Source organism: Papaver somniferum, chromosome 7 (genome assembly GCF_003573695.1).
Source record: "Papaver somniferum cultivar HN1 chromosome 7, ASM357369v1, whole genome shotgun sequence".
In the NCBI taxonomy this organism is placed as follows: Eukaryota; Viridiplantae; Streptophyta; class Magnoliopsida; order Ranunculales; family Papaveraceae; genus Papaver; species Papaver somniferum.
Genome location: NC_039364.1, coordinates 31,433,872 through 31,459,046, shown reverse-complemented (window position 1 = coordinate 31,459,046; position 25,175 = coordinate 31,433,872). Strand labels below are relative to the sequence as shown.

The window sequence follows — 25,175 nt, the reverse complement described above, 5'->3', positions numbered from 1 at the left end:
ACCGCTAGGAGCAGAAAACGAGGTTACCTTTGTAAGCGAAGTAGAAGCTGGAGCTCAAACACTAACAGGGCTCACCAGTGAGACATCACCACCAACTAGGAGGTTCTCACCCTCAACAGAGGAAGCACGAATGGGACTGGGGTTTTCCTTTGAAAAATCTTCCTCAATATCGTTTAAATGAGGGCTGAGGCTAGTATCCTCAATGTCCTCCATATCTTCGTCATTCGACACCTCCTCACCAGCCTTGGGATACTCATCAGATTCTTCAAAATCAATAACAGCCTTCAACTTGCCCTTTCTCTTGGAAGACTGTGAAAAAACACATGCGCCAACTAAGGATCAGGGGCAAAGTACTAAGGAATCTACGGAAACAAAGGTAGGGTTATGATCCTTACCTTTGCAGGTGTTGGCGTGGCTGTTTCAGTCGAAGCCTTTCTCTTCCTAGTCCTAGTGGCTACGGAGTTACCAGCAGAACCCGGAGCAGTCCTAGCAGCAGAACCTGGGGCAGTTCCAGCAGAAGAAGCAGGGGCAGACTACAAAAAAAAGCCATCAGGATACCAAACAAAGACTGCAAAGCAAAAGACGAAATGAAAAACCTCCAAAGAAATCAAATGTTACCTCATGAGAAGCGGCAGGGTTGAAAACCCAAGGCTGATACCCATCATACTTCTCAGGCAAGGAGAAAGCTACACGAGGGACGTCGGGATCTGCGGTAGTAAAACCGTAGGCCCAAGGACCCACCACACGAAGGGAAGTACGAGCCCAGCGATCATCATGATCAAGACGGATGCGGTCATATTTCGGCAAAGGTAGCCTAGCAGAATAAGGGATAACAGTCAAACCAGTCTTATCAATCTCTTCCAACAGACGAAGGCTGTTACTTTCCCTAATTTTCCTAGCAGTAACATGGATATGACGAGGCCCAACACTCCAAGGAAGAAGATTACTCTTCTGAATAGCATCAACATACGTAGCATTGAAATTGGCAGGGGTATAATCCTCTTGATTAGACCTCCCTTCAGCAAAGGGGTCATAAGACTTCAAAGTAGTCTTTCCCTTACTACGGTACCAGCTCTCACGAAGGGCACGCCACTAATTACCAGTATACTGCATAACTCCTCGGACCTGAGTCTTGTTCACCGGGTCATCCCTGGTATACAAACGTCATAGTAGAAGGGATCCTTTCTACTAAACAAAGGGAGGAGCATACCTGCGGCCAGCTGACCAACACCAATCAGAAGGTTGTTCTCATCATAAGGAAAACCCCGATCAGGGACTCGGTGATAATGTCAGGGCCATAAACGAAGGAAATCTCGAACTTATGGAGGCGAAAAGACTTGGTGATCTCATTTAAAGATAAGTGAGCATAACTATCCTTCTCACGCAGCTGAAGCCTGTGAAGCTCATAGTGAGGAGGAGGTGGTGGAAGATCCTCAACGGCAACCTCTTGTACCTCGGGTTCCTCAGCACCTCAGGGACCACAACCATCTCAGTACCAGCAGGTACCTCAGTATCCTCAGGAGGATGAGACGACGTAGCATCAGGATGGTCCACCCGCGGAGGTGGGTCAGTAGACGAAGAGGTACTTTGTCCCTTCTGCGTAGGCTTCTTCGGAAGTCTCATGATTTCTTACACCAGCAGGCAGAACATATCATCAACAATGGCGGACTGAAAATCACAGTCGACTCAAATACAAAGTGGGGGCAAGAATAAGCATACTTTGGGCATGGGTTTAACTAAACCAACCAAAGGAAGCAATTTAAACCCACCAAAAGGCAAAATCGAAGGATATTCATCACCATGAATAAAATTGCAGACGAAGAACAATCATGGCAAAATCAACATCAAAATGCGAAATAAAAACGAACCCAAACTTTCATGCAACATGAAGAACACAACAAAAGATTCAAATAACGCATGCAGACATTCAAAAGCATCAATGACGAACAATGACAATTAACTAAAGCCGAAGCAAGGAGAATCCAAGACGAAAATCCAGACAGGCAGAGAAGAGGAAAAATATCACTTACTTGTATGTGATAAACGAGTGTTGAAAAGAAGCCTTGGCGAATCAAAAGTAAGATCAACAGTTGACAGCAGAAGACAAATCTCTGTGAAAGAGACAGAGAGCGACAGTTCGAGGGGAAGAAAAGGAGTTAATGAAAATTCCTCCTCTTTTCTCTTCTTATAGGTGTCTGAAGAATCCAAAAATTTGGACGTCCCGAAATTCAAGGGGAAGTTATTGCATGAAAAGACATGTGGGGACCACCTAATCGGTACGTGCAAAAATGGCGGCGTTACGGGAGTTTTTCTTCCAATCCTACCAAATGGTAGAATATGAAAGAAAAGGGCAAAGATATATCTGGAGCAGAGGGGGCTATAAATACCAAGCCTCACAACCAAACTAAGGGCATTCAATATCTAGGAGAAGGAGATCTAGTCTTAAGCTTATACCTCTTTAATGTTTAGAACTTAAGTATTTACTTCGACTTGAGTTCTCTCCGTTACTTTGGGAAGCATTTAAGATCTTTGTAACCACCACAACTTAATAGAAACAAATCACTCATTACCTCGTGGACGTAGACGAAAGTCGAACCACGTAATATCTTGTGTCTCATGATAACTTAGAAGTATTTACGTTACATTATTATTCTTTGTTATTATCTTGATCTTAGATATCGTTTATTACTTAGAATTATCAGTTCAACGGAGGTATCATTACTACATAATATTCGATCCTCTGAGTTGTTTACATTATGTAGACTATGGGAAAATTAATAGTCACACTTTGCTAAGATTTTCTTGAGATTTATCTCCGATAGGTAAGATTAAAAGTATTCACAAACATCTTCGTCTCATCGTTTGTGATTCCACAATATCTTATTTCATTAATCGATTAAGATTATTGTGAGGTGATTGATATTTATAGGCTGTTCTTCGGGTATGTAAGTCCGGTATATCAATTGGTTCATGTTCACCTTGATTTATCAAAAGACAAAACAAAACTCGTAGGTATTTCTGTGGGATACAGATTTATCTATTCCAATAGACTTTTCTGTGTGATACAAATTTATTTATCAAGTCTTTGACTTTGGTTCGTAGCAACTCTTGGTTGTGGGTGAGATCAGCTAAGGGAATCAAGTGCTAGAATCCTGTTGGGGTTCAGATACGTAAGGAGCGCAACTGTACCTTGATCAGTGTGAGATTGACTAGGGCTCAACTACATTCCATTCTGAAGTTCATTGGTAGTAGGCTAGTGTCTGTAGCGGCTTAATACAGTGTGGTGTTCAAAACTAGACTAGGTCCCGGGGTTTTTCTGCATTTGCGGTTTCCTCGTTAACAAAACTTCTGGTGTCTGTGTTATTTCTTTTCTGCATTATATTTTGTTATATAATTAAAATATCATAGGTTGTGCGTTGAATCGATCAATTGGGAAATCCAACCTTTGGTTGTTGATTGAAATTGATTGATCCTTGAACATTGGTCTTTGGTACCTTTCAAGTTATTTCTCTTATATTCAATCGGGCTCGCAAATTCCTATTTGTTGATTGCAGATTGAATTGAGAGATTGAGATATAAAACTTTTGATATACCTTTCTCTAGATTGAGTCTGACTGTCTAGTTGATTCTCTTGAAAGTATATTGGAGTTTGTCTATTCAGATTTCCAAACGAAATATTGGGTGTGGTTGTTAGACCCCCGTTTTTTCAATACTGACTTGAATTGTTTCCATTCATATCGTTGCTTTCAAGTCGTTAAAGATTGAAAACACAACATATGAGGTTATATTTAATTCTCTAGTGTTATACTTGGTCATTTTATTATGATCAAAGTGTCACGGAAAAATATTTGATTACGAAGTATAACGTTTATCTTTTGAACTTCGTAAATGTGACATCAGCATAATCTATGTAACTCGTTACTTGATTGTGTATTAGATATAAGTGTGATCATCCTAGGAAACTATGTTTGATTACATATGTTTAAAGGAAGTACATACACGAAACTTGTTTCGTAATCGAAAGGAAATCAGTAGGCGTTTTTATCCGATCTTCATTAAAGATATATTAGATGACCAATTTCGAACCTAAGTAAGAACTTCGGTAGAACCGATCTCGATTTATGTTGAGAATTATGGTAGAACCGATCTTTAACTAGTTTGGGATTTGTGGTAGAACTGATCTTAACTATTGTTGAGAATCTCGGTAGAACCGATCCCTACCTATATTTGGAGACTTGGGAGAACCGTTCTTAACCTTTGTTAGGAGTCATGGTAGAACGGGTCCCAAGAGAAAAACCGATCCTTCATATTCACATATTACTTTACGATTTTGTGTGAGTTTGGAATTAGGTTTTGCTAAATAGGAAAGTTCTGGATGTCGACATAATTTGGACATGAATACAATTCTTATTTTTCATTATTATACTCAAGGTGATCCCAATTCAAAATATTGATAATCTTTGAATTAAGATTTTCGATTATATGCTTTTGATTTTCCAGCAAATCAAAACATATCTCTTGAAAAATTATATTAGTTAGGTGCTAAACTAATATTACATATTTTCTAATGAGAGATTTCAGAATTACATGATGGATATTAATTGAAAATATGAAAACCAAAATTAGGTACTTATTACATATCTTGAGAATATTTTTGGTTTTGGAATTTCCTTGTTGTCAAAACAACATTGGTCTATAAATAGTTGAGTTTGCAAGAAAACCCTAAGAGCCAGGCAAACTTTATTCGTGTTTTTTTTTGGTGGAGTCGTCTATCCGGAGAGGAAAGTACCATAGTCAGGCAAAATCTCTTACGACCGCTCGTTTAAATACTTTTGGGGATCAAGAAGCTCTACGAGTACCGTTGGTGGGAAACTAGATAATTGCATTGTTATTTTAGCTTTCGATTATTGATTTGACTGACTAACGGTTGTTGAAACTTTGATTGCACCTAGTTTGATTATCCTTGAGAGCCTTCTCTTATGACATAAGGGTCACTCAAACTAGATCAAAGTATTGACGGGATCTTTAAATCTGTTTTTAACTCTAAACATAATTTGTGATCATCCATTGTTAACAGACTCCGTTCTGTGTGTGATCGATCATAAGTGGATTCAAGTTTGTTGTGTGCAGGTACATAAGAAGGCAATTTAAGATTCGAAGATAATAATATTTTTTTCTTATTGGTTTTCGTATCTCGTGCGTTGTGCACACATCTTGATCAGCTGGGATCCGACTTAGATTTGATTTATCTTTGATAGATTTGATCATATAGTCGTTTAGATCGATAACTATCATTTGGTGGTAGTCTTCAATATCCGAATCTAAGTTACTGATTTGGATTGATTTTATCGTCCGGAGGAGTTTACTTGTTTAAATGGAAGATCCTTTGTTAAAACTCAACGAATCTTTTTCTAAAAGATTATTGGAGTAGTTACCAACTTTGTTACTTTATTGTTTGGAAGACGATCAAAAGGAGTTGAGTGCTTAAGACTTTACATCAGCATGTATTGGGATTCACGTACGTAGACCAGACCGTCGTAGACCCAGCGATACTAAGTAACTAGGGGTATATTATTTGGTCTCAACTATATGAAGTTGTCTTTGTTCTTTGTATAACGACTTAATTCTGAGAGTATTCAGAATTGGACTAGGTCCCGGGGTTTTTCTGCATTTGCAGTTTCCTCGTTAACAAAATCTTGTTATGTTATTTACTTTTACTTTCCACAATTATAATTGTTTCATTATAATTAAAATTAAATACACTAGTACGCTTCCTAATCACTTGATATTGATCTTATAGTAAATTGGTTTTGGACCGTACCTATTATCAAGTGAATACCTTGTTGTTGTATTGCCTCGACTTTGTCCATAGATGATTACTTGATTTTGATCCTATAGTAAATCGGTTTTGGATCGTAACTATTATCAAGTGAATACCTTGTTGTTGTATTGTCTCGACTTTGTCCATAGATGATGACACTTGGTATCAAACTTATAGGTTGAAACAAAAAAGTGTGGTGTATTTGGGTACCTCGTAATTTCAATAACCATCACATCTATGCTTCACATGATATTCATATCTACATCTCCGCACCTCTGACCCAACAAAATCCAAAGGTAAGATGCTCTCATCATCTGACTAAATTCTTACAAGTCCTTAACCTGCTTTTTCGTCATAAACTATCCTTTTCAATTACCTTTGTTGTCTGCCACTGGATTTGGATCTGAAGTGCTTAGCAAATTTGGGATTCGCTATTCAGGAGCCTAACCTTCTCTTGTCTTTTTTTTTAGCCTGGCTAGGGGATTCATACGGGAAATTAGGTTGTAAGTAAAAGAAGGCATTATACGTACGACAATTGACCGACCATATTCACAGTTTGTGTTGGCTATACATGGGCCGGTTCCTTCCCACTTTTCTTTGAATTCCACCTTCTCTCTTTTATTTAGTTCTGATGTAATATATTTAGTTGACTATCCTTTGCAACTTTAGCACCCAGTAATACTTTAGCTTATGAGGTTTGCATTCATTGTCCCTACATAAAGTTTCTGCATTGTTCTCTTTTACATGGTCGCATAAATTTGTATCGTTATCTGAAGAAAAAAAAATGAAGTCCTAACTTAGAATGTCAAAGGTTTTGGTAATAAACACACTAGGTAACATCTTAGAGATCTTGTTAATTCTAATGATCTTGATATAGTCTTTCTTAATGAAACAAAAAACAAAAAGCCAAAAAATGCTTAAGCTTACACATCAATTTTGTTTTCCTAATTTCTATTTGGTGAACCCATAGGTTTATCAGGTGGTCGTTTTTTGATGTGGAAAAATAGTATAATTCTTGATGTCATTGATGCTAATATCAAAATTTTATTGTTTGTTATCCTAATTTTGATTGTGGAGGTGATAAGGTTTTTTTTTTTTTTTTTGGTTTGTATGTATGGTGCTCTTAGTGATCAAGGGATAATTGAGCAGTGTGAGTACCTTGATGGACTTGCTGAGAGATTTAACTGTCCCTGGATAGTTTTAGGTGACCTTAAATTCATTAAAAGAAAATAAGAAAAATTAGGGGGTAACTGCCCATCACAAAGAGAGTTAGATTATACTACTCCATTTACTATATCTGGAGTATTGATCATCTGGATTCCCTGAATCTAGTTGCTATATCTTTATTAGTAAATCCATTTACGTTGTCTAATAAGAGGAATGATTGTAGTCTAATATTTGAAAGACTTGATAGGGCTCTTGGAAATGCTGAGTGGTTCGCTCTCTTCCCCAATAACTTCGTGTACTATCGAGTAGCTTTAGGGGGTGATCATTGCCCCATACTTATGGTGAGTGCTAGAGAAAAATTCCACTAAGAAACATTATAGGTTTAATAGATGTTGGTTTTTAGATAATTTTTGCAAGGAGATTATTAGCTCTCATTGGAATGTTGATATAAACGATTCTCGTTATTTCAGACATACTAAATCTCTTCAAAATGCTAAGATTTCTCTTAAGGATCGGATCATGCATCATTTTGGTAATATTCAAAGTCAATTTAAGTTAGTTCACCATGAGCTAGTTCACCCAAATCAGACTTGTACTAGGAGCAAAAACCTAGATGGATTTGTAAAATTAGATAATAAACTTAAGTACTGGTACGAGGCTCAACAAGAATTTTATATGAAAAGAGCTAAAGAAAATTTCTTAACCTTTGATGATAAGAATACTATGTATTTTCATGATAATGTAAAATTCAGAATAAGAAGGACGCAAATTGATTCATTGCAGACAAGCCTAGGGATTTGGATTACTAACAAAGATTGTATTGCTAGAGAACTTAGAGGTCACTTTTCCAAAATTAATAGAACTACAAATACTGCTAATTCTGATGTACTTTTATAGAAAATTGACCCTTGTATTTCTCAAGGCGACAATGATGTGCTTCTTAGAATGCATACTCCTGCTGAGATTAAACAATCTGTTTTCCAAATGCAACCTTGGATATTTTCAGGCCTAGATGGCTATCCTCCAGGTTTTTCTCAAAATATGTGGGATGCGGTATGTAGGAGCTGATATTGTAAGTATGGTCCAGGCTTTTTCCCCCCTCTAAGCAACTATTAAAACAGATGAGCCATAATTTTCTCCTTTTCATACCGAAGCCTTCTTATCCTAAGCTTGCCTCTGGTTTCAGGCCCATCAGTCTTAGTAATGTCTCCTATAAGATTGTTTCTAAGATATTAGCTAGTAGGTTGAAACAAGTCATGTAAAAATTCATTACTCCATATCAGGGAGTTTTCTTGTCATTTAGGAAAATTAAAGATAATATAGTCATAGCTCATGAAATAATGAACACGATGAAAAAATGCAAAGCTAAAAAAGATTTAATGGCCATAAAACTTGACATGTTAAAGGATTTTGATAGGATTGAATAGAAATTCTTGATTGATATCCTTAAGAAACTTGGTTTCCATGAATATTGGTGCATGCTGATTTATGAATGTATATCAACTGTTTCTATATCTATTTTACTTAATGGTCCTCCTGGTGATGTATTTTATCCTACAAGGGGTCTTAGACAGAGATACCCCTTATCTCCTTATCTATTTATAATTGTCATGGAATCCTTATCTAGACTTCTGATTAAGGCTGAAAATGATAGCTTAATTCAGGGTATAAAATGACAGGAGACAGTTCAGCAATAACCAACCTATTTTTTGCTGACGACTGTCTCATATTCACAAAAGCTATAATTCAAGGTGCTAAACATCAATTCTTTAGTAAATTTTCTGGTCAATCTTTAAATTTTGCAAAGTCTGGTCTTGCATTCAGTTCTAAAATGGATAATAGCATTGAAACGAAAATAGTTGGGATTTTGAACATAAACTGTGGTTGTTCAGGATAAGGATCCAGGAGTTCATTTGCTCATTTAAAGGAATAATATGGAAATTTTTGGCCATCTTCAGGAGAAGTTTACTGATAGGTTAGTGACTTGGAAGAATATACACTTAAACCATCCAGGTACAACTGTGTTGACACAATCTGTTTTAGGTTCTTTAGCATCTCATCATCTAGCCATGTTTCCTAACTAAGAAACTTACTGATAGACTCGATACCATTCAAAGGAAATTTTGGTGGGGTAAAAAGAAAAATCAGAAAGGTTTTTACTTTACTAGGTCTAGGTGGGATAATGTTACTAAGCTTAAAGTATTCGGAGGATTAAACATTAAAAATACGGTTGAGTTAAATCATGCCCATTTAGTTAAGTTGGCCTGGAGACTTGCTAACGAAACGGATGCTCACTGGGTTAGGATTTTCAAAAATAAGTATTTTTCTAACCACAAACCTTTACATCATGCTAGAAACCAAGGTTCTTGGGTCTAGAGAGCTATTTGTATGGGCCTAGATATCGTTAGAAAGAAATATTGTTGGGAGGTTGGGGATGGGAAGAGTATATCTATATGGAAAGATATATGGATACCAGCTAAGGATGGTACTATATCTTTTACTTTCTTTTCTTCTTCCATGCAAATTGTGGGCCAACTTATGCTAACTGGATTTACCAATTGAAATACTAAACTTCTGCATATCCTTTTTGATGATAACACTGCGAAAGAAATGTAACAGATTATAATACCAATTAATAGTGAAGATAAGCTAAAATGGACACCCACTCCTAATGGCTCATTTTCTGTAAAGACTGCTAAAAACTGCTTATAGAGTAATTGCTTCTGATGTTGATGCACAAGCTAATGGTACAAGTATAGCAAATTTCCGTTGGAAACAATTTTGGAAATTAACCTTCCTCCCAAAATTGTTCACTTTCTGTGGAAGTGTATCCATAATTGTCTACCTGTTAGAGAAAAAGTTTCGAGGTTTATAAACAACATAAATGCTACTTGTCCGCTTTGCACCAATGATACTGAAAGTATGAATCATTTATTTCTACAATGGCAGGTTTCTAAAAAGGTCTGAGATTCTATTAAAACTAATATTGAAGCAGTGTAAATGGTATATCTATGTATGAATGGATATGGAGTTGATTTACTAATGGGAGTAATGCAGGAATTTATTGTAATTGTAGGTTATACATTATATATGGCACATATGGAAGACAAGATGTGTTGTAGTATTCGATAATGCAAAAATCCATTTTGAAACCTTGGTGAGGCAGATAAAACAATCAATTCAGAATGGAATTATCATGCGGGGCTGAAGCTTATACGGAGCATAAATACTAGTAGTCCTAGCTAAAATACTGATTCCTTGGATTTTACCTGCAAACACTTTTAGCAAAACTAATTTCGATGGATCTTTTTGTAGAAATATTCATAGTATGGGATTTGGACTAATATGCCTGGATAACGTAAGAAATTTCAAAGGTGCATGTTGTATCCCGGGAACAGTGGAGGATGAAGAAAAAGCTGAAGCAATAGCAACTCTAGAGGAAATAAAGTGGGCTAGAGATCAACACATCTACGGATTACATTTAGAAGTAGATTGTTTAAATGCAATAGACGCAATAAATGGTAGCTTAGGCTCAATTAAGTGGACAATAAATGCAGTCATTAGGGAGTGTCTAGAATTACTCAAAGATTTTAATGTTTGGGTCTGTACTCATGTATCAAGAGAAACCTATGATGTTGCAGACACATTAGCAAAAAAAAAAGCAAGACATAGAAGTAATTCAGTTCTTTTGGAACTGGATTGCCCTTTTTGGCTTAAATCTCTCTTTCAAGAGAGGTTCAATATGTACTCAGTTTAATTATTATTGAATTTCCTTTCCTATTAAAAAAAAGTAAGAAAAAAGAAGTTAACATAATAAAAAAATTACTTTTGGTTTGTGTCTCACCTCAAAAAAAAAAGTAAATCAACTTTTTTCTTTTCGTAAAACCTAATCCACATTGAAAAAGAAAATCCTCTATAGTTTTTTCGTTTTTGTTGTTCATCTGATTCTGAAACCACTCCTTAAAATTTTGTTCCAAAATAATACTACTCCGTTTTTAGAAAAGAGGTACTATCACTTTTTTATTTTAGCTAAAAATAAGATAAATTAAAAAAACGATAGTAACTCTTTTCTAAAGTGGAGGGAGCAGCAAAAACCCACCTGACCTTGAGAGCCCTAACGAAATAATTCCATGCAGATACGGAATGATGACAATGGAAGAAAGATGCTCAACAATATCTTCAAGTAGACCACATAATAACTTACAACTAATATTTTGGACTCTAACACCTGTTGCATGCATCATCGTCAAAGTTGGAACAGAATTCAAATTTGCTGCCCAATAAAAAGACACCCTTGGTGGAATGTTTTTCTGGTTGAAAAACAGTTTGAGTGGGGCTGCTCGACTATTCTCCAAAATATCATAACAATTCTTCACTTTGAAACCAATGAAACGTCTTTCACGTGGGCAAAAAAAAATATATGAATACGTTTTTCACGTGGGCAAAATTTACATAGAACTCGTATACTCATGCTGCAGTGGTTGACATGGAAGTGCTATTTGCATCCCATGGACAGCACCAAATGAATTTTTATCCACACCTCAGATACCCACAAACCATGATCTTAAACATCACATATAGTCAAAAACGATCACGTGTCGGATTATTGCTGATTAGTTCAATAATCATCTTCGTATCGTTACAAATTCAGGAGTTTTTGTTTTTTCTCCGTTCTACATGGGGATAGATTTTGCAAGCAAGGGCATTCAATCCCTTGTTGGCGGATCAGTTTCAGTTTGTCCCCGATAATGAAAACGACTAGTCGACAGCTGATGATGACCAGTCCGATTCGACAGCTGATGATGACTTTCATTGGTTTCAAAGTGAAGAATTGTTATGATATTTTGGAGAATAGTCGAGCAGCCCCACTCAAACTGTTTTTCAACCAGAAAAACATTCCACCAAGGGTGTCTTTTTATTGGGCAGCAAATTCGAACAGTCGGATTGGACATTATCAGTTAGGCGGGATGTATTTGGTAGGGGCGTCATCGGGGAAGTGGAATAGACCTAACAATTGCATACGGTCTAAAAATCGAGACGGATTATTGCTTAAACACGAGACGGATTATTACAACGAGACGGAAAAGCCGATCTAATCAATCGTCAGGTTGAGCCGAAGAGTGTTCTCCTTGGTCCCACCAAGGACGCTGAGGCGGTCAGGCCACGCCGGCGGGCTATGATGGCCGCAGCACTCATGGTTGTTTGAGGTGGCATGCTCACCAACAGGGCGGATTAAAACCCCGTCCGAACATACCTTAAACCCTAATGCAATACGGGATCAAAAAGGTCATATTATACCCACAAACCATAACTCCGATAGATCTTTTTTCATGCTGTTCTTCATGAATTTCACTCATAAATCCATAGAACTCATGAATTTTTTGTAAACTTTTCCCACCATGCAAATTCATAATAACATGCAACTAACTTGCCGAAAAAACACACAATTGTCTCGTGGGAAGAAAATGATAGTACCTTCCCCCGGTTGTAGACCATTTTTCTTTTCTTCTTGGAAAGCCGTCCGAGACAATGACGCATTGACATTCTTGCCTTAAGTTAATAGTTTAGTTGCAAGTAGCATACCTTCAATAGCTCAGCAGGTGATGCACTATAAATGATAATCATATCACAAACTTATACTTAAGAGAACAACACACCTAGAACTACATCCAAAGATCATACTCTAGGAAAAGAGAGAATATCTTCTTCCATTCCATGGATATAGAAGCAGCAGCCTCCACTAATGTGGGAGCAGCAGCAACAAATTATAACCATGGAACAGGAAATCATCATAACAACCTAGTAGTACAAAATGATCGTGAAGATGATCTTCCAAAAACAGACAACCCCATTACTAAAAAAATAGTGATAGATTGGAAACTCATATTGTTATGTCTCTTGTTTGCTTTTGGTTACATAGGAGGACCCATATTGCAGAGACTATACTTCACTCACGGCGGAGGCCGTAAATGGTTTATGAGTATGTTACAATGCGTCGGCTTCCCGGTGTTAGTAGCTCCACTTTCTTATATTTACATAAAGAAAGTAAACGGACCATCGTATGATGCTTCATGGGTTTTCTTAATGGAACCAAAGCTATTCATATATAGTGCACTACTTGGAGTTGCGCTAGGATTGGATAACTACATGTACTCAGCTGGTCTCTTTTATCTTCCTGTCTCAACTTCATCACTCTTGTTCTCTACCCAGCTTGCTTTTACAGCTATATTTGCTTTCATAATTGTGAGACAGAAATTCACATTTTATTCATTCAATTCAGTAGTTCTGATGACTCTTGGATCTGTTGTTTTGGCATTGAATACTGGTAGTGATAAGCCTCCTGGTACTACTCAGCAACAATATTACATTGGATTCGCTTTAACTATTGCCGGTGCTGCTTTATTAGGACTCGTTTTGCCTTTGGTTGAACTTTCTTACGGGAGAAGTAGTAAACCTATCACTTATTCTGTTGTCATGCAGTTTCAGTTTGTCTTGAGCTTGTTTGGTACTATTGCTACCATGATTGGGATGGCCATCAACAACGATTTTCAGGTACACTTTATCCTTTCCCTACAGATATTATGTTTCTTTCTTTTTGTCGTCCGAGGAAATCGGAGTGGATTGCCTCATTTACTAGAGTCATTTGTTGTCTTTTGTTTTCATGTTGTTGCAGGTTATTCCAAGAGAAGGAAGAGATTTTGGTTTGGGCCAAGGGAAATATTATTTGCTGATAGTTGCACTTGCAGTTGTTTGGCAGCTCTTCACTATAGGATTTTTGGGACTCATCTACTGCACATCATCTCTTTTTGCTGGAATTTACACTACATGTTTACTCCCATTCACTCAGGTCGCCGCGTCAATTGCTTTCCAGGAGAAATTCACCAGCCAAAAAGGAATGTCACTTGCGCTATGTTTGTGGGGTTTCGTTTCTTACTTTGCAGGGGAATACAAGAAATCCAAGAAACCACAGCCCATTGCATATGATAAAGACAAGTCAGAACTTTCAGATAATGATGCATAAAAACGTTAATGGAAGGAAGTCCATAAAACGTCATATAAGTAGCTTGATTTATATTTGTGGTTAATATGAATACAAGAATCTCATTTTTCATTTTTCTGTAACAATTTTGAGTAATAAAACATGATCTAATTCTTGGTCATTTTTCGGCGTCTTTCTTTTACTGTTTTTTTTCATCTGTATAACCGATTTACTTAACATAACTGCACTTGCTACAAACACTCAGGGATAGGAGTACAATTGTACAAATGTTCACAGAAGAAATTAAGCACATAATTACAAATTCGGAGCTGGCATCCTAGATACTGTTCTCGTCAAAACAGGCCGTAGGAGAGATTTTCAAAACTGGAATTCAACTCACATATTTAAAAGATTGTTGGATCTTTGTATCTTGCGAAAATATCTTCAATACCTTTCATAACTTCAGGTGACAAAGGTTGTTCAGTTGTAACAAATGCATCGATATTTTCTTTTAATTGTTCCACAGATGTAGCCCCAATGATCGAACTACACACGAACGACCGATCTCTTGTAAACCCTAGTGCTAGTTGCACAGGTGTCAGGCCATGTTTCTTGGCTAATTCAACATACTTTTCAGTTGCTTGCTGAAAATGACAAATACAAGAAATATTACCACAGGTTGTACTTTAAATCATCCAAATCAATTGTTTCTGAAGGAAAATAAAATAAAATTAACACGATCTGACAGATCATCTCCCTTTACTATCTATAAATCTGTGTTAAATGACCCCTAGAACACTGCTGATTTCAATCACTTTCTGTGGGGCTAGAAATTAAATGGTCAGATTGTTGGTGAAGATTAAGGATCATCCACCGAAAATTTGCCCTTAAATTGCAGGAGTTGCCCGATAATGGAAACTGAGCATGTCTTAATTCATTGTAGTGAATGATGGGGTAGAGAATTTAGAAGGATATGTTATTTATTTGGTAAGGAGCCACTCATGGGTCGTTTCTAAGTGAGCCACACACAAAAGAAACATGAAAAGATGAATTAAACAGAAAGTTGGGGTAATAGGTAGTAAACAAAAATCCATGTGTTCTGTTCGCCCATCTCCAACGTAAATTTCAATTAGTGGTGTTTTAGACATGTTTAATTCTCTACAACCTAGAAACAGATTCACTGAGTCACTTACGAAAGAAGAAGATAGTGAGATATGAAACACACCTTGGAGAGGGATTTGTTGTATCTTTCCATGTAGCCAGGAAAGATGTTAAGTCTTCCTTTCTTAGCAGCTTCGGTATCAGTATTCAGATACTTCCCACTCAAAGTTCCACCAGCCAATGGGGAATAAGCGAGTAAGCCGATGTTGCAATTCTTAGGTTCGCAAACTTCAACTAGATCAGCTGCATACAGAAATAAAAAAAGTTGACGACTCAAAATTCTAAAAATCATCAACTCAGTGGGTGCATGGAAATTGTGATAAAGAAGCATTCTTCTCTAAAAGTCCTAAAGTACTATCGTTGGTGCTCACAGATGTTAATACTTTCTATTGAGAGAACTCTCATAGACCTCACCTATAATTTGACTAGCCAATATAGAGGTGGTCCATCTAAACAAACCTCTCAACAGTTTAGGCCGATGAAAATTTGGTTACCATATTAGAGCAAGAATATTAGGAACATGAAATTGTATCTGTATATTGAAGGTTGGGCAACCAGAGAGTATTGGCAAAAAAAAACAATTCTGCGTAAATAACTAATACAATTTTGCCCACACTTCAATATCTCTCGTCAGAAGTATAGAAGGTGGCCCTGGCCCTAATTGTGAATGGGATTGCAAAACCATTCAGTATACCAATAGGATGAAGCCATGAAGGTATCAAACGAAAAACTTAAGTACCTAACTGAATGAAAGATATTTTTGGCTGACTATGTTGGCTTATAGAAAATGTGAAAAATGCTAAATGGGACCAAACTAATCTGGAAATAGCTTTATTTTCAGTTTTTTGCTCGTTAACTTTAAGCTTTGGATTGCTACAAGCTTACTTTCAAATTGACATCGAACTAAGAGACTGTAGCTGTTCTGGATGCTAACAATCTTTGGTAGTCCTTCAACTTTCGCAGCATGAACGAATTCCATCACGCCGTATGACGTTTCATTGGAGACACCAATATAACGCACCTGAAATCAAATAGCTGTTATGTGGGTCCAGATTATAAAAGTTATCTGCGTACATGTCTGTAAACTTTAACTGCATACAGGTCTGTAAATACTGTCACGCTTCAAATCACTAACAAAGATGCCAGTCAGAATCTTACTTCTCCAATTGCCCACCAATAAACTGTGTTTCCAACACTAAAAAAATATCTGATACAACTATTTTTCAAACACTAGAATGTATTCGTAGCAACGATGGACCTAGTTTTGATAAAGAGCTGGGAAATGAAAACTTTCCAACCCCCCTTTGATTCGATGATGCACCTAAATAGATAGTTACCAATGATATTTCAGTTCTTAACATGAGACTAGTCAAACTGAAAACAATTTGATAATTTTTGTGGGGATGATCTCTTCACAATGATAACGATAATTAGAAAAAGAAAGCTCTTCAAGAAACCTCCATTTGGAACCCAAAAGGAAGCGATTACACGCTAATATCTGAATTCATATATTTTATGTACTTGTATGCGTCTTCCAATATTAGATCTAACGCAAACCAAATATCATAACGCCTGATACTTACCTTTCCTTCATCAATGAGTTCTTTGAAGGCCGTGAGTTGTTCCACGAATGGCACACTGGGTCTCCACTTTGAAGGATCATAAGATGACATGCCAAATAATGGCACATAACGATCTGGCCTGAAACAATATGTTTATATAGGTCTCAGAAGTAGGAAAATATATTACGGGAAAAGTCAGGGACATTTGCAGTATTTATGACGGATTATCAGGATAAAGTATAGACTTCGAAATGGAAAAAGCTGTCCACATGGAAAAGTCAGGGACAAATGCATGGACTGATACCGAGTGATAAAGGATTATTAGGGAAAAGTATAGTTGAACACTAACGATTTTATCTTTTACAACCACTCAAGAAAACCATTTTGAAATGACTGGAAAATCAAATATTGCTAACTACCATACGATAAATGCCATCACACAGAAACATGAAATATTACCCTTTTCTCGAAAATGCAAACTGATTGACTTGGATATAAAGTTTTAAAGAGTGACTGGTGAGGTTTTAAAACTCCATACAATGAGTGACCAGCCATTACGTTTGTGCTTTCAGCAAGTAGGTGACAAGAATCAAAAATGAAAACTAACCAATGTATTTGCAACAAATCAATGTAGTCAGTGTTGAGGCGCTTAAGGCTTTTCTCTACACTTTCTTTAACGTTAGCAGCATCAACACGCAAAACGCTTGCATTCTCACGTATATAAGTTGATCGCTCTGAATAGCCACAAACCTTAGTTGCCAAAATAACCTAAAACAGACTCATGATGTTAGCAACTTAGTAAATTAGGTCATTAGAAAAACTATTTGCGTTCTTGCAGAAAAGCATTAGTATCCTTATTTCTTTACCTGCTAAAGACACTTACAAACACTATTCTACAATTTAGGGCTTTGGAATTTTAATTTGTTGAAAACTTGCTGTCTTAGGTCAGGCAGCACCTTGTTTGAGAAATTCAAATCAAGACAAGTTATGATGCCTTTCAATTTCCCCAAGATGCTAACAAGAGAATGAATTTTATTGCAGACTTTTTAGTTCCACTTTTTATGATGACTTGACAAAAACATTGGACAAGCAGAAGCCTTTTATTTTTATCTAGGAGAAAAATTAGCATACTCAATGGAAAAAAGAAAGAATGTGATTTCAAAACAATTAATTTGAGCAAAATGGAAAACCGGTCGTTGGGTAAGTCCAAGGGAGCATAAAAAGATAACAACAGACAGAAAATAGATAATGGTAGCTTTGCAAATTGACCTTATCACGGGGTTGAGACTGCATCCAGCTTCCAATATAAAGGTCTGTTCTTCCTTGTGTTTCCTTTTTCATGGGAATTGGGTACTTCAAAACGAAACAAGACATATGTTATTGCAGCTCACCTAGTCACAACCAGCTTAATCCAAAAGGAAGAAGCATTGCAAAGAAGCACGAGATTTTTCATACAATGCATATTTTGAATTATACGCAAAACTATATAGCATACATTTTAACACGTATACATCGTAAAGTATCAAGATGTGACCACTTTATGGGAGATATGCTAGAATACTTACTTTCAAAGTCTTTTAGCTCAGGTAAGAAGAAGTAATAACAGTAACATGGGTTAATGGAGTAAACAAGTGGCCTCACAATAGACTAACAGTTCCCTTCTTTCTTCTTTTCATATTATTTTGTCCTTAATCAAATCCTGTCGAACACAAGTTTAAGGATGGTGCCCACCAAAACAGTCTTTCGGATACTACCTAAGATATAGCCAGATGGTTTACTCTTACAACCTTAAAAGACCAGCTAGTTTTTTTTATGGGAAAGAAAGCTTCATGTAACATTATTGGTAAGAATACCTCGTGGATAACAAAAGTATGTAAAGAACCTGGGACACTTTACTTGTTGGATTAACTTCAACATTGAGACTGAGATAGTCTCTAACTAGTTTGGTCAGATTAAGGAAAGTCTAGCATGTATTCCTAAAGGGAATTAGGTTCTAACTTGTTCTAAGAAAAGGAATTACATGTACAAAAGGAATGTGGCTAGGAAAAGGAAATCCTAAGCTCTATATATGAATCTCCAATATTGTGGATGATCATATGGAAGATTGATAGCTTTGTGTTTAGTTTTGAGTGATTTTCTAAACATAATAAAGAGAGTAGTCTTTATATAAGCTGAGTTTTGATCTACCTAGTTACCATTATTACTAACTGGTTTTGCGATGGATGTCAACAAACTTAACTTACATTTCTGTTCTCTTCTCACTCAGGCTTTCCTATGGTGTTCTCTCTAAGAGGCTGCTTAAGAGCTGACCTATAAGGATGCAAAGAATATCATTAGAGGGAAGAGATCAACTTCTGAAATTATCACTCTCATGTAAAACTGAGCTTCTAGGACTGGATGGATGATCATGGATGATTGTTTCTTTGACTAACAGACAAGGGTCAACTTCAGCAATTGTTTTGTTTCTATGCGGGCTCTGACTAAATACATTGCTCAATATCAGCCGAATCTTTCCATAACTCAAGAAACACTGGAGCTAGCCATCTAATCTAATTAAATCTTCTGCACAAGTACATTCACAACAACATCCACAAAACGCACATCCCTTAAACTCTCTAGCATGAGGCTGCATTTGAGCTTCCTAGATTGAAGTCAAACTCAAGAAATTACTTAAATAAAAAGAACATGTAAGGAGGTTTTACGGAACGAGACTTACAGCTTCTGCAGTGTCCAATATATTAATTCCATTTTCGAATGCGTAACTCAGCATTTCATGAGCCTCTTTCTCAGTATTCTGTTCCCCAAAAGTCATCTGTCCACCATTCAAACAATACATTCTGTTTTCTTTAGAAACAATGTCACAAATAATGAATGTGCAAGTGATAATTGAAGAACTTTTTTTACCGTTCCGAGTGTAATTTCGCTAATTTGTAGGTCAGAATCTCCAAGCTTTCGATATTTCAACTCATTCTTCACAAGATTTGCTGTGATGGGTGTTTTTGAGTAACCCCTTCTATCTTTAAGTCGAAGAAATGTAGATGGAACCGAAATGTTTTGACGGTAAAATCCACCATTGTTGAAGAGAGATGAAGGAGGTTGATGAATTGAAGAAGTCGATGCCATTGCCATTGATTAACACCCTCCAAGTACTGTAGAGAGTGTAAACGGTGTAGGCGTGTGTAGCCTTTACTTCGCCTTATCAACAACAAAAAATCCATCCTCCCAAATCCCAGCTGAAAACACTTTATACGTGGAACAAAACCGGCCTGATATTTTACAGACGACTACCGGTCAATTTTTGAATGGTCAAATTCAAATCGGTCATCTTTTTAATGGTTACTCGTCTCTGTCGGTGTTATAAGACCGACATCACTTTTTTTTCGCCGAGACAAATGCTCATTTTGCCTCGAATGGATTTATTGGATAAAAAATCTCAATTTCACGACTAGTGTATTTGTACTTTTGGTGGAGTACCTGAAGGGCTAGCCAGAGCATGTCACAATAATGTTGAGATGAAGTTAATATCATCCAATGTAACACGGCTCCGCCGAGTCAGCCGAGTCACTCGCGAATAACTCGGGTATCGATTTTTGGAGTCTGGACAATACGATCTCTAAATACTCAACCGAGCCGACTTTTTCTGAAATTACTCGCCAAATCAGGCCAAGTCAAAGTCAACCCGAGTCACGAGTTACTTGGATAATATGGTTAAATTGGCAAAAATAACTCCAAATTTATTTATTTTTTGCAACTTGAAGAAACCCTAAAGGATTAAGGCTAAGAACAACCTCAAATTGTTATTTCTCCCTTCTCATGAATACATATTCAGTTTTTCATTCTTCCTCAGCGTGTCTTTTTCATCACAACTCCTTTGCATCCTTGTAAAATATGTATAAAAACTTAAACACATTATGCAGGACTTAATTGTTAACTTGTAGTGAAGAATACTTATGATAGAAGATAAACCTAATCTAGGAAAGGAAGATACTAGCGTAATTAATTTATATTATTAACTATTGAATTATGATTTTTGCGGAGAATAATTGGCAACATTTTAGGAATGAAGATTAGGGAAAGAAACCTAATACGGCTATAAATTAGGAACGAGAAATAAGGAAGGCATAACATGAACATTATGAAGTAAATTAGGAAACAGAAATAAGGAATGCATATTAATTAGAATGAAACCAAACAAATAAGTCATACAATTGACCCAGCGAGTAACTTGGGTAGGATCGGGGATCCCCCAATCTGGGGCTGATCCCCGAGGGGTACTACATTGATATCATCAAGGTTTAATTTGTGTCATTTTGAATCAAATTAGGAGATAAAGAGATCTTGATTACGTGTGTTTACGGTGCAGTTGAAGCTGACGAAAAAATTGAGCAGTGGTCCCAAATTTCAGACATAGCGCAGCAAGTGAACAAGCCATGGCTTCTAATTGGGATCTAAATATTATTTTACATCCATACGAAAAATATGGTGGAAAGAAAGCAAGATCAAGTAGCAAATCTTTCCTCGTACAAAGGGTTGACTCTCTAGGATTTCAAGATGTTGGATACGATGGTAATCCATCAACAAAAAGAAGAAGCTAATATATGAGAGATAATCTCCTTCGTATGGACTCAGAGCTTCCGGACACAAAGGTAACTCATTTACCCAGAGTAGGGTCAGATCACACACCTATTCTTCTTGATTATGACCCTGAGAAACAAAGAGTTTACAGGCAAGAGCAGGAAAATGATCTTCGTCAAATTGAACATGTCTAGATATATAAACTCTTCTTGTTTGAGGATCAAAGCATCTGTATCCCTTGTAGGATTGAGAATACCCAAGAAATATGCAAAGCTTGCTTCTTGGAGCAAGTTTATTCTGAGCATAAGGTTGCAACCAGGGATAACAAGCACACCCAAAACTATCATATTTGTGTAAGTTGGAGAAAAACCATAGAGAGCCTCATACAGACAAATGAATGATAAACTTGCAGTTGGTAGCTTATTTATGAGATAATTAGATGTTTGAAAGGCATCCACCCAGAAAGAATCAGCTAAATTAGCTTGAAGTAATAAAGTTCTCCCAACTCCAACTAACTGTGTATGTTTGTATTCAGCTACCCCCATGTTGTTCTGGGGTATGAGGAAAACTGTATTGATGATGAATTCCAGTAGAAACAAGGAATGTGTGTAATTCTATAGCTATAAATTCTCCCCCTCCATCAGATCTTATGGTCTTAATCTTCAGATCAAAGTAGTTTTGTACTTGAGTAGCAAAATAAACAAACACTGAGGCAAAATCATATTTTCTTTGTAAATGAGAAATCCATCAATATTTGTTTTAGTCATCAATGATGTTACAGTAGTAATTGTATCCACTATTTGATGATACATGACTGGGACTCCACAAATCCATGTGCAATAATTGCAATGGTTTATTTGATACAAAACTAGAAACTTCAAATGGTAGTATATGTGATCTACCTAACTGATAATCATTACAAAATATAGGTTGTTTTGAAAGGTTAACAGCTAACCTACTGTTTGTGGGTGAAAACAGTTTCTGCTGATTTTGATAATTTCGGGTGTGTGGGTGAGAAACGAGTCTAAACCCTAAACAATGTACTGCAAGGGAGTACTTTGATTCGAGAGATCAATCTGTACAAATCCGGCCTAAACCAATAAATGGTCGTTCCAGACTTGATTCGGTCATAAAGTGAAGGAGAAGGGTTGGTCTTAGGAAGGGAAGCGAAGAGAGTGTTGAGACCAAAATAGTTGATTCTGGAAGAGTAGTTGTTTGATGACTTGTATCAGAAAGTGAAACGCTAGCAGATTGGGAAGCTAGCAAGTGATTTCTGTGTGTGGTACGTTCCTGACCAAAAACTTGTTCTTTGGTGGAAATAGGTGAGACCTATTTGTACAAGTCGTAACAAAACGTACCCTTGGTCTCGTAAGAAGTGGAAACGGTTTGAGTAATGGAGGAGAATGTTAATGGGTAACGCCTGGAATTGATGTTTCCATAATGAAGAATAAGTTTCACCATTATTTCTTGCCATTACTAACCGCCTCACTTTTATGACACTTTCTTATAACGGGCGTATTGCACGCCGCACGCTGTAAACCGCCAGACCAATACCCTGATGAGCATCCCCCATTTTGTGACATGTTTTGATGTCTCGAGTGTTTTTGTGTAACATGTTGCTATTATTTGGCAAGTTAATCTTGGGAGGCTTTCCGGCTCGGTGGTGACCTTCGACGGTCGAGACTTTGCATCTTGAGAGGAAAGGTAGCCGTTTTATTGTTGAAACCTTCTGTTTGGCAGCCAGTGGCATGGAGGCGTGGCCGTCATGCTCGTGCATGCTTTAGGCGCGGCCAAAAAATTAGGGTTTGGTACAAACCGTGTAGTTTTGGCATTGGTCCAGAAGTTGCCACGTGTTTGGTGGCGAACTTGTACGGCTGAGATTTGTATCTTAGAAGGAAGAGTAGCCGTCGATTGTTGCAACCCTTCATTTGGCAGCCAGCGGCATGGAGGCATGGACGACATGTCTTTTGGGTGTGACCAAGTTAGGATTTTGGCATAGTTTAGGCGCGGCTAAAATTAGGGTTTTGGCATAGTTTGGGCGCGGTCAAAATTAGGGTTTGGTGTCGTGACCAAAAGTTGCGACAAGTTTGGTGGCAAAACTTGTACGGATGAGATTTTGCATCTCAGGAGGAAGGATAGTCGTTGATCGTAGCTACCTTTCGTTTGGGGGCCAGCAACATGGTGGCATGGTCGGCATACTCGTGCATGCTTTAGGCACGACCAAAAATTAGGGTTTGGCATAGTTTAGGCGCGACCAAAATTGGGTTTTTGACATTGTTTAGGCGCGACCAAAATTAGGGTTTTTGGCGTTGGTCCATAAGTTGCCACGCGTTTGATGGAAAACTTGTACGGCTGAGATTTGCATCTCAGAAGGAAAGGCAGCCGTCAATTGTTGCAACCCTTCGTTTGGCAGCCAGCGGCTTGGAGGTATGGCTGGCATGGTTGGCATGCCTTTGGCTCGGAAGCGCGGCTAGCATGGTTTGCATTGGCACGGTGGTGCGACTGGCATGGTTGGCATGCCTTTGGCGCGGTGGCGCGGCTGGCATGGCATGTCATTGGCACGATGGTGCGGTTGGCATAGTTGGCATGCCTTTGGCGCGGAGACGTGGCTGGCATAGCATGCCATTGGCACGGTGGTGCGGCTGGCATGGTTGGCATGCCTTTGGCGCGGAGACGTGGCTGGCATGCCATGTCATTGGAACGGTAGTGCGGCTGGCATGGTTGGCATGCCTTTGGCACGGAGACGTGGCTGGCATAGCATGCCATTGGCACGGTGGTGCGGATGGCATGGTTGGCATGCCTTTGGCGCTAAGACGTGGCTGGCATGGCATGCCATTGGCGCGGTGGTGCGGCTGGCATGGTTGGCATGCCTTTAGCGCGGAGACGTGGACGGCATGGCATGCCATTGGCACGGTGGTGCGGCTGGCATGCCTTTGGCGCGGAGACGTGGCCGGCATGGCATGCCATTGGCACGGTGGTGCGGTTGGCATGGTTGGCATGCCTTTGGCGCGGAGATGGTGCTAGTCAGCACTGAGGGATCTGCCATGGAGCATAGTATATATAAAAAAAAAGGTGCCCTGGTAATTTTCTCCTAAAAGTATTGAAAGACTCAATAAATGCGCTAGTGGAGTGTTTGATACTCATGGATCCGTTTCTTTGTAGAGTGACGTCATATTAGACTGTTTTACAATTTTAACCGTAAGCTAAAACCACCATCAACATTAAGTCCACTGCTTAGCTCGGAGCAGGAGCATTATTGCGAGGTAAGCATAAGATGGTGACAGACAAGGACAAAATCGAAGTAGAAAGTCATGAAAAGATGGTCGGGAAGATCCGGCTAACATTTTTCGGAGGCAAGGAACATCTGTGATTCCCATGTTGGCGGTTTTGCGCGAATCTGGATCCGTGGGGAGCTGCTTGCATTGCTTGGCGCGAAGTGAGCCGCTGGCGTTGCTCGATTTGTAATGGAAGCCGCAGGTATTGTGTGGCTTGGAATGGAGCCGTAGGTGTTGTATTGGCTCGGAATGGAGCCGTTAGCGTAAGCTTGGCGCGGGCGCTGGCTGGGCGTGGTCGTTGGCTGGGCGTGGACGTTGGCTCGGCATGGCATGTGCTTTTGGCGTTTCTCAGCTTGGACGTGGACTGTTGGCACCATGCGGATTGCCATTGCGGGCCCGGTTGCCTCTTTTCATTCGTAGCTAAAACAAGAAGTCCTTTCCTTATTCAAATTCCAAAAGTGTCACGCCTATAAAAGGGTTTGCTCTCCTTTTTATTTCATATCTTTGTTCTCGCGTCCTTGTGTTAGCGGTAGAGCGATAGCAATTGAAGTAGACGAGCATATTCCGGGTATGTACTCCAGTGTTTCTCTTTTAGCTTGTTCTTCTTGTGTTGATGCAAACCTAGACGTAGGTAC

General features: G+C 38.1%; 2 protein-coding genes across 2 annotated transcripts; one reads left to right on the top strand and one right to left on the bottom strand.

Moving 5' to 3' along the window:
- The first annotated feature begins 12,612 nt into the window (after positions 1-12,612).
- Positions 12,613-14,148, top strand: LOC113296870 (purine permease 3-like). The gene is made up of 2 exons (XM_026545228.1): positions 12,613-13,540; positions 13,662-14,148. The coding sequence occupies exons 1-2, from the start codon at positions 12,704-12,706 to the stop codon at positions 14,007-14,009; spliced, it is 1,185 nt and encodes a 394-aa protein (XP_026401013.1). The 5' UTR covers positions 12,613-12,703; the 3' UTR covers positions 14,010-14,148.
- LOC113296869 (protein tas-like) lies at positions 14,076-19,885 on the bottom strand. The gene is made up of 8 exons (XM_026545227.1): positions 19,595-19,885; positions 19,407-19,502; positions 17,960-18,043; positions 17,298-17,458; positions 16,712-16,829; positions 16,014-16,149; positions 15,193-15,371; positions 14,076-14,611 (listed from the first exon to the last, which is right to left on the bottom strand). The coding sequence occupies exons 1-8, from the start codon at positions 19,817-19,819 to the stop codon at positions 14,372-14,374; spliced, it is 1,239 nt and encodes a 412-aa protein (XP_026401012.1). The 5' UTR covers positions 19,820-19,885; the 3' UTR covers positions 14,076-14,371.
- Between the last annotated feature and the right edge of the window lie 5,290 nt (positions 19,886-25,175).